The sequence below is a fragment of the Mustelus asterias genome, chromosome 23 (genome assembly GCF_964213995.1).
Source record: "Mustelus asterias chromosome 23, sMusAst1.hap1.1, whole genome shotgun sequence".
Lineage (NCBI taxonomy): Eukaryota > Metazoa > Chordata > Chondrichthyes > Carcharhiniformes > Triakidae > Mustelus > Mustelus asterias.
The window spans coordinates 25,765,679-25,781,705 of NC_135823.1; the positions used below are offsets into that span (position 1 = coordinate 25,765,679).

Consider the following 16,027-nt stretch of genomic DNA (forward strand, 5'->3'; position numbering starts at 1 on the left):
CCTGAGGGAAGACCAACTTTTTAAAGTATAAAACCTACGATGAATTAATTACTATCATTGCAGAGCAGCTCAGAAATCAATTAGTTAATAAAGTAACAGATGCCAAACGCTGCTCCATAATAGTTGATCCAACATCAGATGCGAGTCATGTGGACCAATTAACATTAATTTTAAACCATGCGATAGTGAAGTTGTAGGGGGATTTCTTTCTTTTGTTTAGCTGCAATCCCACACTTCTGAGTGTCTGGAGACAAGTGTTACGGAAATCATTGCAAATTTAGGTTTGGACATCAAAAATTGAGGTGAGCAGCGCTTGGATAATGCACAAATATGGCAGGAAAATATTCAGGTCTACAGGCAAGGCTGAACAATGCAAGCCCCTGGGAATTCTTCATCCCATGTTCCAGTCACTCCTTGAATTTAATCTGCAATGCTGCAGCTGAATCCTGAGTATCTGTACATTTCTTTGACTTTGTTCAAAATGTGTATGCCTTTTGTTTCGTTTCCACACATCAGTGGAATATGTTGTGCTTGGAGCAGGACTTGGAAAACATTTGAGAGTCAAAAGAATTAGTGACACCAGGTGGTCCACTCAAGGAATTGCTGTTTTGGCTTTGAAAATGAACTTTGTTGATATACATAACCAGTGAGTGAGGCACGGTGGCACAGTGGTTAGCACTGCAGCTTCACAGCGCCAGGGACCCGGGTTCGATTCCCAGCTTGAGTCACTGTCTGTATGGAGTCTGCATGGTCTCCCTTGTGTCTCCGTGAATTTCCTTTGGGTGCTCCGGTTTCCTCCCACAGCCTGAAAGACGTACTGGTTAGGTGCATTGGCCATGCTAAATTCTCCCTCAGTGTTCCCGAACAGGTGCCAGAGTGTGGCTACTAGGGGATTTTCACAGTAACTTCACTGCAGTGTTAACGCAAGCCTACTTGTGACACTAATAAATAAACTAAAAAAAAACTAAAAACTTAATTGGAACATTACAATGGCATAGTGGTTAGCACTGCTGCCTCACAGGCCAGGGATCAGGCCTCGGATGACTATGTGGAGTTTGCACATTCTCCCGGTGTCTGCGTGGGTTTCCTCCGGGTGCTCCAGTTTCCTCCCACACTTCAAAGATGTGCAGGTTAGGTTGATTGGCCATGGTAAATTGTTCCTTAGTGCAGGGTAAATACATGGGGTTACAGTGATGGTGCCTGGGTGGGATTGTTGTCGGTGCAGACTCAACGGGCCAAATGGCCTCCTTCTGCGCTGTAGGGATTCTATGATTTTAAAGGAAACCTTATCAGGCAAAATCCTTAGCAGAGAAGTGTGAAAAGTACAATATTGCTGTTTGGTGAAACCATTTACTTAAAAGAATTAATGTTGTCAGCAAATTGCTGCAAAATGTTGATAAAACCTTATTGAATGCTGCACAATTGTTAGCCTCAGTTAAATGCTTTGTCTTGGTAGTTAGCAATGACTATAACTCAGTGGAAGCAGAGGCACTAGCATTGACAAAAGATGCAAATCCCCCTCATGATGAGAAGCGTAAAAGATGCAGGAAGTTATTTTTCAATGAAAATAGACAATGAAATCACTTTAAAAGGGAAAGAGAAGATCATTGTTGAGAATGTCAATGTTATTTGTGACACGATAATGGTGCAATTGCAGAGTAGAAGTGAATCTCTGAAGAAAATTGTTGAGTTATTTTGTATGCTTTTCGACTGAAGTTTGGATGAAAATACTAAAAGCATTTCAAAAAGATTTGTGTCAATGTTCTCCCAATAGAATTCACTTAATTTCTTACTAAAAGTATTTTCAGTAAGAAATTAAGTGAATTCTACTGGGGGAACATTGACACAAATCTTTTTGAAGAGGAGAAACAAATTCATTGTTTTCATCAGTAATGATGAGCTATGTGCTTCGAGATCACCAGCTGATTTATATAGACTTGTATGCGATGGTTTGCAGGGAACTTTTCCAAATGTGGAAATCATTCTGAAAATATTTTTAACAATACCTGTCACAAATGCTTCCGGTTAAAGTTCTTTTTCTGTATTGAAAAGAGTTAAAAATTATTTGCGAAGTACGATGAGTCAGGAACATTTGACAGGTTCAGCAATATTGACGATTGAAAGTGGGTTTTTAGAAGATTTTACCCCCAATGATATAAGTGATGATTTTGTGAACAATTGCTATGCCAACATGAGATGAAGCAAGAAAATCTTAAAAATCTGTCCATCTTCCATATTTTCTTATTTAAATTCTGTTTTTCAAAATGGACCTTGCTGGTCTGATGTAATGGCTGCAGCTGGTCACATGCAGATAGTTCTCAACCACCATCTCTCTCAAGATTGGCCTTCAAAAAGTCTCTTCAGGACAAAGAACAGAGTCTTGCTGATAGAGCCACTGATATTGAGCTTGGGCTCTGACTCATTAGACACTCCACTCACGTGAATTTACGCAATAGCTTCTTTGATTTTGAGAGAGGAAGAAAGAAAGTTAACTTGTGAAACTGAATGAGACTCTGGATGAATGAGATTCTGAAATATACTGAATGGCAGCAAATGCATTTTGTTGATTAGAGTAATTGCTCCTGCACTGGACTGTGATGACTCTGAACCTTTTAAAAGACCATGCCAGTGTTAGCAAGGCAGATTAAAGCCTGGACCCAAAACGATCCAACCTTATCCAAAATTGGCACTTGAGTTTACACGGTGGATTCCAAGGACAACCCTCTGAAAAAAATGAAACCCTACCTCATTAAGAAAGTTGAACTTATGGTTGAGGACGGGATCTTTGGGGGTCCCGAGTAATTGTTCCGCCCCCAGGATGACATCCAACATTAACGGAACTACATAATGGCCACCTGGGAGTATCATAAATTGTGATGCTGGCTAGGAGTTATGTCTGGTCTTGACATCACAGACTTGGTGAAGCACCAGGAAAATCAAAAACTCCTGCTCTCAGCCACCCTACACCCATGGGAGTGGCCTAGCAGGTCATGGGTACGTATGCATATGGATTTTGCAGGACCTTTATGGGTTCCATACTTTTAATCATGGTGGACGCACATTCCAAGAGGTTGGAAGTGCAATGCATAGGCTCCATGACTACCAAAGAAATTATGACAAAGAATACCAGAAATCCTGGTTTCTGACAACAGCACGGCTTTCACAAGGAGTGATTTCCAGAACTTTGTGCTCTCCAATGGACCCAACACATCCGAACTGCACATCACCCATCGTCAAATGGACTGGAAGAACGGGTGATTCAAACCTTCAAAAGCAGTACGAAGAAACAACCAGCAACATCCATGGAGACTAAACTGGCACAATTTTTGTTCGATGACAGGATCACACAACAACAGGTGTAGCTCCTGCGGAGCGGTTAATGGGATGACGGACTCGTACCAAATCGAAGAAATGAGCCTCTGGGCTAAAGCAGAACTTAATGAGGAACCCACATCGGTAACCCTGCTACACTCCCTCCAGAAGTGAAGATCCTCTGTACGGTTTACACTGTCTGACCCAGCCCGCCTTCAACAGGCCTCTGACTAAGCATTAAACAATGGAAAGGATCTCCTCGCATTGGAATTGCTGGGAGAGACGTGAACCTAAGGGGGGAGTGATGTTATGATGGCCACGAAGACCACAGGGGATTGTCAATAGATTTCCTCGTGGGCATTGTGGAGTACGAGCTGCCTTACTGAGTGAGCGGAGGCTCGTCCAATTGGAAGCGGTCAGCGGGGGTTTTTAAACCTGCTATTCTACCTGGACTGTTGTGGTAGGTCCCAAGGTGAAGACTACCTGATTATAAGCTACAAGCGCGGCAGCCCTTTCTTTTGGTGCACAATAAAGGGTGTTGGTGATGGGGAACTGGCATTTGGCCGAATTACTACAGATGTCTTACTGCAATTACACAGAGCCTTGTTGAGACTATATCTCGAGTATTGTGTGCAGTTTTGGTCTCCTTCTCCAAGGAAAGATGTACATGCCATAGAGAGAGTGTAACAAAAGTTCACCAAATTAATTTCTGGGATGGCAGGATTGTCCAATGAGGAAAGATTCAATAGATTGGACATTTATTCTTTGGAGGTTAGAAGAATCAGAGATGATCTCATTCAAACATATAAAATTCCTACAGGGCTCAATACGGTAGATACAATGAAATGTCTCACAACACCAGGTTAAAGTCCAATAGGGTTATTTGGAATCACGAGCTTTCGGAGCGCTGTGCCTTCCTCAGGTGAGTGGAGTCAAGGTGGTCGTAGATACAAGAAGGGTGCTTCCCCTGGTGGCGGGGGGGGGGGGGGGGGGGGGGGAGAGAAGGTGTGGTGTTTGAGAACCAGGGGCCACCGCTTTAGCCATTTAGGACTTGGATGAGAAGAAAGTTCTTCATTCAGTGGGTACTGAACTTCTGCAATTCTCTGTTAAGACATATTTAAAACATCCAAGGGATACGGGGATAGTGCAGAAAAATGGTGTTGAAGTAGATGATCAGCCATGATCTCATTAAATGGCAGTGGGGCTTGAAGCAGTGAATGGCCTACTCCTATTTCTTATGCACGAGTCACTATCTTCAGCAGCAGAGGCAAAAGGGGAGCAAATCGCAGGAGATGGAAAGTGACTACAAACTAAAGAGCTGAGAGATCCACAGTATTAACACATTTCCAAACCTTGGGGCTGTCACCACCAGATGTTTCTGCCTGTTGCTCGGATGCTGCTTTTTCTGCAAACGCAGCTGCTAGCTGTAGATCTCTGGTGATGTTGCGTCCGAAACGGTATCCAGAAGAGCCAGCACCACGTGGACTCACAGGGCAGGAATTGGGAACACTGTTCAAAGTTGGAAAACATTTTTGGTCAAAAACTGCCACATGCATCAAATACCCTGACAAGTAAAACTGATAGATTCACTTTCCGTTTGATTAACCCAATTTACAACTCAGCTCTACGGTTTGGGGTAGAATCGAGTGGATCACCCCTGAAATCAACTACTCCTCATTTTTCTTTCCCTGCTCCCACACCACAGAAAACTCCTGTTTTCCTTGAGCAAACATATAGAAAAAGAGGCAGTCAAGACTTCAGTTTGCGGATTGTCCTTTCCAGTATTATAGTGAGGAGCACCTCTCTCAAACATCGAACAACACTGCCCTGCTATAACACCATCTTAATTGGGTTGTCAGTATTACATCAATGTGACAGGCTGAAATTCCATTGGGTTAAAAATTGGGAGTCCACAATACAAACCTCAACATGGAGTCAGTATCTAACCAGACTTACTCAATCTCTCCACCTCACATGGACATAATTCATTATACGGGAAATAGGCCAACAAACAACCTTGCGCAATGTTATAGAGTAGACCCTCAGCTTATTAAGTGCTGGAATACCAGTAAACCCTAGAAGAAAAAGAACGGGTTAAGTAACACTTTTTAATGTTGCGCATTAAGTTTCTTCTCTTCAGTCTTGAGCCAATGCTAAAATACTAGTGTAAATGCAGATACAGGGCTGGCTCGATTCCACGGTAGAACTCCCAGGAGGAAAGATTCACTCCACATCTGTTTGATATATTGTGTAAATCCAGTGCTATGTCACATCAGATGTAAAAATTGCTCCACCAACTAATTTAAATGTCTACCTAAAGTTGACATGAATTGTTTGGAGTCAACTCTGCACTTTTACTCTCAGTCAATGCATACAGCTCCCCCTCCCCCTAAAGGTTGATTGCAACTAAATACAGCAGTCTTAATTCATCACCCCAAATTGTTCCCGCCATCAGGAACAGGCTTATAATCAGTAACATTCACCCCAGCATTAATTGGCACAAAATTATTTCACCAGACTCCCCAATTTTGGAAAGGACAATGTATAACTGAATCATACTGCTGGCTGATTACCACATTTCAAGTGCAGCAGTTGCACATTCGCCATGAACAAAATTCCAGTAACACAGAACAGACATGGCAGTAACTGAAAAGGCATCACTGTGAATCGCAGAGATATCTTTGAAGGGAGTGGTGGGGGAAAGTGAGATCAGAACCATGGACCATTTTACGTTATTTCACTTCGAAATACATTAGCCATTTAGATCTACTCTTAACATGTACGTGATATTCAACATTCAACTAACGACTGATTCAGCTTTTGTGTAGTCCACTCTGTTGCATGTACAAATTCGACCTCTACATACAACTGGACCATGACCAACAACCCTGAACAGACCCGCCCCATCGCTACTCCTCATCCTTTTGTCCTTGTTTAAAATAGCAAGGGCCTCACCTCCCCCACAAAAATTCCAACTTGTTCTAACCATGTTAAAAGTTATCAATTTTTAGTGATCTGTCAAGTATGATTACTCCGAGAGCAGCATTTAAATATTAACAGCATACATACTTGCAGAACAGCAAACATGTAAAACGTATATAAAAAAGGGGCTTGGAGTGCAGATGTTCTATATTGAATAGGTGAAAGTGCAGTAAAGTTTGCATACAAGCCTCTGATTACTGCTGGATGCTGCTGTCACATTTTGTGGCTTCTCTGTGGCAGGAACTTAATTAAATGGGATGCTGTAAGCAGATTCAAAATGTGGCACTGTTAACACTAAATCTCAGAGGCATTGTGAAGTCAGAACCATATTTGAACCAATTTGCTGGGGTTTTCTATATAAATTCCTCAAGCTGACTACCATTTGCCAGTGACCTTTGAAAACAGCTTAAAAGCAATAAAACTTTCTCTTGTGCACCCCGCATCGCCACAGCACCCCACAGAGCCACATCGGAGTGATAAAACAAAGTTCTCCATTTTGTAAAGGTGTAGCTACTGGATAATCTTAAAAATTGGGAACTAAACCTTAAAGTGTTTACAAAAACTACTCACATTGATATAGTACCTATGACGATCTCAAAACGTCCCAAAGTGTGACACAATTTTAAAAACGTGTAAACCAATTTATACACAGCAAGGTCCAACAAACAACAACCAGATAAATGGCCAGAAAATCAGTTATGCTGGTTGAGAGAGAAATGTTGAGCAGGTCACCGGGAGAAGTTTCCTGCTTTTCTTCAACAGCGCTAGGGGATTTTTATGTCCAACCAAAAAAGACACAGACAAGGCTTCAGTTTGATATCTCATCCTAAAGATAGTGCTTTTGACAATGTGATACCATGCTGAAGCTTCAGTCTAAATTATGTCTTCCAACTCCTCACATCTGAGTCAAAAGTATAAATGCTACTACCAATCAGCCAAGGCTGAGAGGAAGTAATTTACAACTCCAGAATACGGTCACCTTGACAGGTAACTACATTGGCAGCACAACATTAAAAACTTTAATCACAGATCTTTGTTCTTGCAATACATTTTCATATACAACTATTCATACAGTACCATTAAAAGTTCCAATGCACTTCACAGGAGCTTTATAAAAGACATGGAGTCGCTTAACGTCAGGTGACCAAAAGCTAGGTCAATGGGGTAGGTTTTAAAGAGTGTCTTAAAGAAGGAAAGTGAGGTAGAAAGGCAAAGAGGTGCAGGGAAGGGGTTTTAGAGCTGAGGGCCCAGGCAATTGAAGCATATACTGTAAGTGTTCTGGCATGCTACACGATAAAACGCAACAGCATCCAAACCACTAACAAAAGCATAGTCATGAGAGTTTCCAACACGCATGCAATCTGTTCCTCCCCTTTCTTGCCACAATGCAGCCCAGCCCCACACACAAGAAAAACAGATGAAACATCGACAGGAAATAAAAGAAAGACTGAGAAAGAAAATTGCAAGAATTGTCACAAGATGGCGCCCTCAACATACCTGCAGAACAATGATATTGAAGAGTGAACAATCAAAACAGCTCAGCTTTTATTTAAATGATCCCCTGGCAGAGGATCTATAAAAAAGGTAAGCAATATCAATTTGCAACCGGGACACCCACAACTATCAACAATGTACATGGTCAGTGTTCCCAGAGTCAGTGACCATGAGGCACATTATTTTTTTCCGATTCTTTCATGGGATGTGGCCATTGTTGGCTAGGCCAGCAATTGGTGCACATTTCTAATTGCCCTCAAGCTGGTGGTGGTGTTCCATGCATCTGCTATCCTTGTGCTTTTAAGTGGTAGGGGTCATGGGTTTGGAAGGTGCTGTCGAAGGAGTCTTGGTAAATTGCTGCAGTGCATCTTGTAAATGGTAAACACCGCTGCCATTGTGCATGGGTGGCAGAGGGAGTGAATGTTTAAGATGGTGGGTGGAGTACCCATCAAGCACATTGCTTTGTCCTGGTTGGTGTCGAGCTTGTTGAGTGTTGTTGGGAACTGCACTCACCCAGGCAAGTGAAGAGTATTCCATTAGACTCCTAGCCTGCACCTTGCAAATAGTGGACAAACTTTAGGGAGGCAGGAGGGGAGTTAATCATCACAATTCCCAACTCTACCCTGTTCTTGTACTCGTAATATTTATATAGCTAGTCCAGTTGTTTTTTGCTTAATGGTAATGCCCAGGATATTGCTAGTTTTGATTGGGTGGGCGGGAGGGGAACCTGGTATTTAGTGGTGAAACTGCTATTGAATGTCAAGGGGAAATGGTTAGATTCCCTCACTTGTGTGGTGTGAATGTTACTTGCCAGTTTTTACTCCAAGCTGAATGTTGCGCAGGTCAGAGGAGTTGCGACTCAGAAATTGGCATATCCTAAAGAAATATTCCAAAGAGAAAGGTACCTCATGTTCAATGTTTCAATTACACAATACAAGCTGGAGAGAGGCAAACAGCAATCAGTTCCAGCAGGAATTCCTTGCATCCTCCCAAACTGGCAAACTCTAACTAAACATTAAGGTTTGAGCTGGACTGTTCCCTAGACTATTAGGTAATTTCCAGCAATACAAGATCACTTTCTTCCAGGATTTCTTTATGATAGAGATGTTTTACTGCCCCCAATGGATCAACAGCAGTATCTGTAAGTAATTCATGTCCAGTCTGAACTGGAAGATTGACTTTGCAGAGTTGTGCGACCCAAGGATTAACAATTATCAAACTTGCAGTATTCTGCCAACTGAATTTACTAGTCTCATGACAAAAGGTTGGACATTAATTACTCATAACAGATTTTACAGACAAGCATTTACTTTCAGTTGTGTAGTGCTCTCCTGGCTGAACTTTCACCCTCTTGTTAACTGGAGCTTATCTAAAATTCTACTTCCCGTACATTGGCTCCCTCTCTGACAATGCCTTGATCTTAAAATTGTCTTCCTTGTTTGTAAACCCCCTGCCTGGCCTTGCCCCCTTCCTATCGCCGAACTCCTCCAGTCCTACAAAACATTCCAAAATCTCCACATCTCTGGGTCTCTTTTACTTGATGTGGAGATGCCGGCGTTGGACTGGGGTAAACACAGTAAGAAGTTTAACAACACCAGGTTAAAGTCCAGCAGGTTTATTTGGTAGCAAAAGCCACACAAGCTTTCGAGGCTCTGAGCCCCTTCTTCAGGTGAGTGGGAATTCTGTTCACAAACAGAACTTATAAGACACAGACTCAATTTACATGAATAATGGTTGGAATGCGAATACTTACAACTAATCCAGTCTTTAAGAAACAAAACAATGGGAGTGGAGAGAGCATCAAGACAGGCTAAAAAGATGTGTATTGTCTCCAGACAAGACAGCCAGTGAAACTCTGCAGGTCCACGCAACTGTGGGAGTTACACTATGTTGCGTGGACCTGCAGAGTTTCACTGGCTGTCTTGTCTGGAGACAATACACATCTTTTTAGCCTGTCTTGATGCTCTCTCCACTCCCATTGTTTTGTTTCTTAAAGACTGGATTAGTTGTAAGTATTCGCATTCCAACCATTATTCATGTAAATTGAGTCTGTGTCTTATAAGTTCTGTTTGTGAACAGAATTCCCACTCACCTGAAGAAGGGGCTCAGAGCCTCGAAAGCTTGTGTGGCTTTTGCTACCAAATAAACCTGTTGGACTTTAACCTGGTGTTGTTAAACTTCTTACTCTCTTTTACTTCGCAATTCGTTATTAAAATAAATAAATCGCTCCACCATTGGCAACTATGCATTTGGCTTCCTTGGCCCTAAGCTCTGGAACTTCCTCCCTAAACCTCTCTACCTCTCTCTCCTCCTTCAAGGCTCTCCTTTAAAGCCTGCTTCTTTGGTGACCTGACTCAATCGCTCTCTTTTTAAATTCATTTTACAGGATGTGGGCATCGCTGGCTAGACTAGCATTTATTGCCCATCCCTAGCTGCCCTTCAGATGGGCAATTAATGTTGGAGTGATATGTAGCACAAACATTCAGCAAATGCTGCAACTACAAAGAGGCATCAAGAAAAGGGTTTGGTACACAAAGGATTTTTTCTGAACCAACTTAAAAGTCCTCATGTCTTGAAGAACAAAGACCAGATCACTGGTACGGCATGTTAAATGTGTTTAATCTTCTCGTACCATCATCGTAGCACAGCAGCACAATGCCACACATCAAATAGGTCCCTCTGAAGGAAGATCAAGAGTATTAAAGATCTGATCTATCTTTAGAATCACAGTACTATTTCAGAAACCTACTTTTAATCCCTTGTACTGGTGGAAATTCAGGTGTCCAGATACAGAAACATAACTGACAAAGCTACACACTAAAATATCCACAATACACAAGTACTTTTAACCCGCAATGGACTTCAATGGGATCTTTAAAGCAATTAAAAAGTCCCAAGGTGCTGCACAGGAGCATTGTAAAGCAAAGTTAAACATTTAGATAACAAGCCACACTGGTGAAATTAGGCTGACGGCCAAAAACCTGGTCAAAAAGGTAATATTTCATAGGAAAGGGAGGTAGTTCATTAACATACCTGATTTAGTTCCAAAGCACCATCTCCTTCTTTAATTAAAACCAAAACCAAGAACTTCCAATTCTGTTACACTTGTTTAATAAGAACTTTCTCGTATGGCGCAAAATCGATCTATCGAAATTAGCCAAGTAGTATTTTTCTCTACATTGATAACAATGGGCCGGAATTGAACCTGTGTCCCTGGCGCTGAGAGGCAGCAGTGCTAATCACCATGCTGAGATGTTTCCACTCGCTAGAAAATCCAAAACTAGGGATATAAATCCAAGGCAGTCACCAGTATATCCAAGAGGGAATTCAGAAGAAACATCTTTACCTAGGGAATGGTAACAACGTGGAACTTATAATCACAAATTTCAGTGATTAAGGCACTAGTGTAGGCGTAGTACACGATTAAGACATAGCAAAGGATTGGAAGGGTATGCTGGTCCAGAGATAAAGTAGGGTAGGAGGTGGATCCCGAGCAGCAGAAACACCAACATGTACCTGATGGGCAGAATGGCCTGATTCTGTGAATTGCATGCAATCCTATTTTATTGCAGACTGTTTCTGCTGCATATTACTACACAGGTCAACAATGAACACTGCAGCTTTACAGTGCTTTTGTTTTGTTCAAGAGGTTACAGTCATGGCTGTTACTCATTTTCTGTTTCTCCTGGCGCTGCCACCAACATTCCTCCCTCAACAAAACAGATTAAGTGGTCGTTCATCTCATTGCTATGCAAGACATTCCTGAGCACATTAAGACGGCTGCCTTTGCCTAGATAACAGTAGCTATGCTCCAAAAGCAAGTCATTGTACATGAACCACTTTTGGACACAGGTGGGTGCTGATGCACTATATAATTTTAAAAAGACTCACAGTTGCTCCCCCTCCCTGGGTTGCGGCTGAGGGAATCCTTAAGGTGCGAGTATTCTATAGCAGCACTTTTAGTCTGAGCAAATCCAATCTGAAGTCTGTTCACACTTTGGAATTACACCAGAACAGGAACTCCTTGCATTCCTGTCTGAATAAATTCAGTTGCCGAAAATCACTTTTGGTTCAAATTTTGTGATGGTCTGACAATTCAATGATGCCTCTGTAATCCACCTTTTAGGTAGTCCTTGGACTTACAGCACAACTGGTGACCGAAAACCATGTTACAAGTTGGAACGTCGCAAGTTAGAACTGGTTTTCCCCAAGGAACAATGTTATAAATGGGGGATTGAACCAAGGCATGATACCCTATTTTCACGGAATAGTGAAAGGTTTTTGAGATCTTGCTTCAGTATAATTGCCTTACAGTAGTGTATTTCCCATGGGATAACAATGCCTACACTTTCAAAGACGCTTCTATACTGTATCCGAGAAGTAATTTACACTTCCTGAGGTTGTGAAAGGTGGAGCAAAAAGAAACATAGCAGTTGGTAAAGACAAACAGTTCACTGGCATGGCATCGTAAAATCGAAACAGGCGTGGCAAAGTTCAAACAAGGTGACAATTTCTAAACAGTTTTACGTGCCGGTCGTCCTAACTTGAACGTTGTAAAATTGGGGCCTGCCTGCATTTGAAACCATGTACAGACATCTCAAAAATCTGCCAGTAATCAGAGGTTCCGGTACTGAAATGAGAAGGTTCTGAATTGGTAAGACCCAAAGTAACCAAACATGAGTATGAAACACCAACTACTTGTGAACACATCACATACAAGTACATAAATCTCTTGCACTAGATTCAAAGTCACAGCCACATGCTAATGCTAGGCTTACAAAAGAAAAATCTGGAACGCATGCAAAGGATTTGTGGAGTTCTTTGTAAGGGCAGAGGGAGATTGGAAGGGGCCCCTTGAAGTATCTGTTATGATAATCCATATCTCAGTAGCTTCCAGTAATCGGTGCGCATCTACCCAAGACCGAACGTAGTTACTACAAAGCGAAACATTACACCAATATTAACAATTTAGGGTGGAGCTAACAAAATAAACCACAAAACAATAATGAAAAATTAACACAACTGTTCTGGTTATAGTCACAAGGCTCACACCTCCGCAAAAATAAGATAGTATCTGTGTTTATGCTGTTGTGATCCTTGGCCAGACCCCCAGGTGGTTGGTGAGATCCAGTTAGAGGCTGATAATGGTTTGTTTAAAGTATACAAAGTTTGAGATTCAAGACACTTGCTCAGTGAAGAAAGCCACCAGAATCCAAGAATTTTGAACAAACAAAAATGAACTTTACTATGCAAGGTCAGAAAGATAAAACCATTAACAATATCTGTCTCATACTCTAATAATCAGGGTATAATGAGGTAGACGGTAAAGATGTCTTAGTCCCAGAGGAATATAGGCTCCTCTCTGAGGGAGAGTGCTGGCTGGTGACGATTTAACCTGAGGATCACCATACCTCAAGCAAGGAGCAAGGTCAAAAAGGCAGGCCTTCATGAATAACCTTAGGTGGTAAAGGAATTGAACCTGCACCATTGGCATCACTCTGCATTACTAACCAGCTGGCCAGCCAACTGAGCTAAACCAACCACAATTATCAGGTACATATGAATGAACAAGTAAACATGGAATGGTTAGACACACAGGAGCCATGATGGCCCAGTGGGTTAGCAATGCCTCACAGTGCCAGGGGCCCGGGTTTAATTCCTGCCTTGGGTGACTGTGTGGAATTTGAACTCTCTCTCTCTCTCCTCCTCCCCCCGCCCGCCCCCCGCCACCACCACCACACACAGTCCAAAGATGTGCAGGTTAGGTGGATTGGCCATGCTAAATTGCCCCTTAATGTCCCAAGATGTGTAGGTTAGGGGGGGGATTAGCGGGGTAAATGTGTGGGGCTACGGGGATTAGGCCTGGGTGACAGTTGGTGCAGACTCGATGGGCCGAATGGCCTCCTTCTGCACTGTAGGAATTCTATGATGCACAATAAATGCCTAACGCAACCCAAATAGATTCCATGGATTTCTCAATAACCCACCAGACTTTAGTAACACTGAATCAAACAATCTCATTGAAACGCTGCTTCCCTCATGGGGGTTTCCAATCTTCAACTTCAAAGATTTCAACCTGGAATTCTCTCCAGAAGGCACTCCAAAAATAGCCCACCTCGCAGGATTTCAAACTCGCCTTCTGAGATTCTGTTCCTTGGACTTCTGAGTTCATTCAAATGTCAATTCAGAAGCACAGCATCAGCTCCTTGACCATACCAAGCTACTGCTCCAAAGGGGTACTTCTGCCCCAGTGGCTCTCTTCAATTATAAAGGGCCTTTCCTGAGCCCTCTTTACTCCATGTTTGCTCCCCGCAGCCCTTTCTCTAAATTGCAGCCTGTTTCTCTGCTCCTTTCTTTTTCCTTTATTTAACTGCAACCTGCTTCTGTCCCTAGTTTTGTCCCTTACCTGGGACTTACTCTTAGGACCACTCTTGCCTGTTTCGGACCACTCGCCGTCACTCTCCTTTGTTCCCTGCCTGAGATACTTGCCACACTCTGGTCACCTGGCCCAGGTTTTCACGGCGTCTTGCCTTGTTCTTTATGCACAGGCATGCAGGACCTGTCTTGGGCCTGAAGAATGTAAAGGTGCCCACTCCTGACCTGCCCATGCATGGGGTTTGTTGGGACTTGGGGGCCCCCCACCTCTATGTTCAAGATGAAGGCAAGTTGGATTTCATAACAATACACAGTTTTATAATCTTATAATTTTTGTGGGTGAAGTGTTCTTCATGTCACTGTTTCTTGTACTTCCAAGGCTGAAAAACGACTTGCATTTATCGAGTACCTTTTAATGTAATAAAACATCCCAAGGAGCCTCAGGAGCATTATCAAAAAAACCCCCAAAATTTCACACTGAACCACGAAAGAAAAGGCAGATCAAAAAACTTTTTTATCCTTTCATGAAATGTGGGCATCGCTGGCTAGGGCAGCATTTTTTTTGCCCACCCCAAATTGCCCTTGAGACGGTGATGGTGAGCCTCCTTCCAGAACTATAGCAGTCCACGTGATGTAGGAACAGTGCTCTTAGGAAGGGAATTCCAGGGTTTTGATCCAGTCACAGTGAAAGGACAGCGATATAGTTCCATATCAGGATGGTGAGTGGCTTTGAGGAGAAGTTGCAGGTGGTGATATTCCAATACATCTGCTGCCGTTGTCCTTCCAGGTGGTAGAGTTTGCGGATTTGGAAGGTACTGTTGAAGGAGCCTTGGTAATTTGCTGCAGAGCATCTTGTAGATGGTACACACTGCTGCCATTGCATCGATGCTGGAGGAAGTGAACGTCGAAGGTGATGGATGGAGCGGCACTCAAGCAGACTGTTTTGTCCTGGATGGTGTCAAGCTTCCTGTGTGTTTTGGAGCTACGTTCAGCCAGGCAAGTGGAGAGTATTCCAACACACTCCTGACTGGTGCCTTGTAGGTGATGGACAGGTTTTGGCCATTCAGTAGATGAGTAAACTCTGCGCAGAATTCCCAGCCTCAGACTTGTAGCCACAGTGTTTATGTGGCATGTCCAGTTCTGTTTTGGGTCCAATTGACTTTTCTTCAGAAATGTTAACTCGATTTTTCTCTCCAAATATGCTGCCAGACTTAGAGTTTTTCCACATTTCTTTTTATTTCAGATTTCCAGCATCTGCAGTATTTTACGTTAGTATGTAATCCCCAGGATGTTGCCAGTGGGGTTTCAGCAATGATAATGCTATTGAATATCACGGGGAAATGTTTGGAATCTCTTTTGTTGGAGATGGTCATTGGCTGGCACTAGCATGGCACAAATACTACCACCACTTATCAGCCCAAGCCTGAAAATGTTTCAGGTCCTGATGCACGTGAGTATGGACCTCTGGAGTATTTGAGTCGTCATGAATGGTGCAGAACATTGTACAATCAGCATCAAACATCCCCTCTTCTGACCTTCTGACAGAAGGAAGATCATTAATAAGACCATAAGACATAGGAGCGGAAGTAAGGCCATTCGGCCCATCGAGTCCACTCCACCATTCAATCATGGTTGATTTCAACTCCATTTACCCGCTCTCTCCCCATAGCGCTTAATTCCTCGAGAAATCAAGAATTTATCAATTTCTGTCTTGAAGACGCTCAACGTCTCGGCCTCCACAGCCCTCTGTGGCAATGAATTCCACAGACCCACTGAAGCAGCTGTAGATACGCGGGCCTGGAACACTGCCCTGCGAAACTCCCAGTGATGCCCTGGGGCTGAGATGGTGGACCTCCAACAATGA

General features: G+C 42.8%; 1 protein-coding gene across 1 annotated transcript in view; it reads right to left on the minus strand.

Moving 5' to 3' along the window:
* Positions 1-16,027, minus strand: part of foxk1 (forkhead box K1) — a 101,588-nt gene that overhangs the window by 18,082 nt on the left and 67,479 nt on the right. The window contains exon 3 of the mRNA XM_078240153.1: positions 4,665-4,821. Coding sequence (XP_078096279.1) covers positions 4,665-4,821 — 157 coding nt within the window. The remainder of the gene's footprint in view (positions 1-4,664; positions 4,822-16,027) is intronic.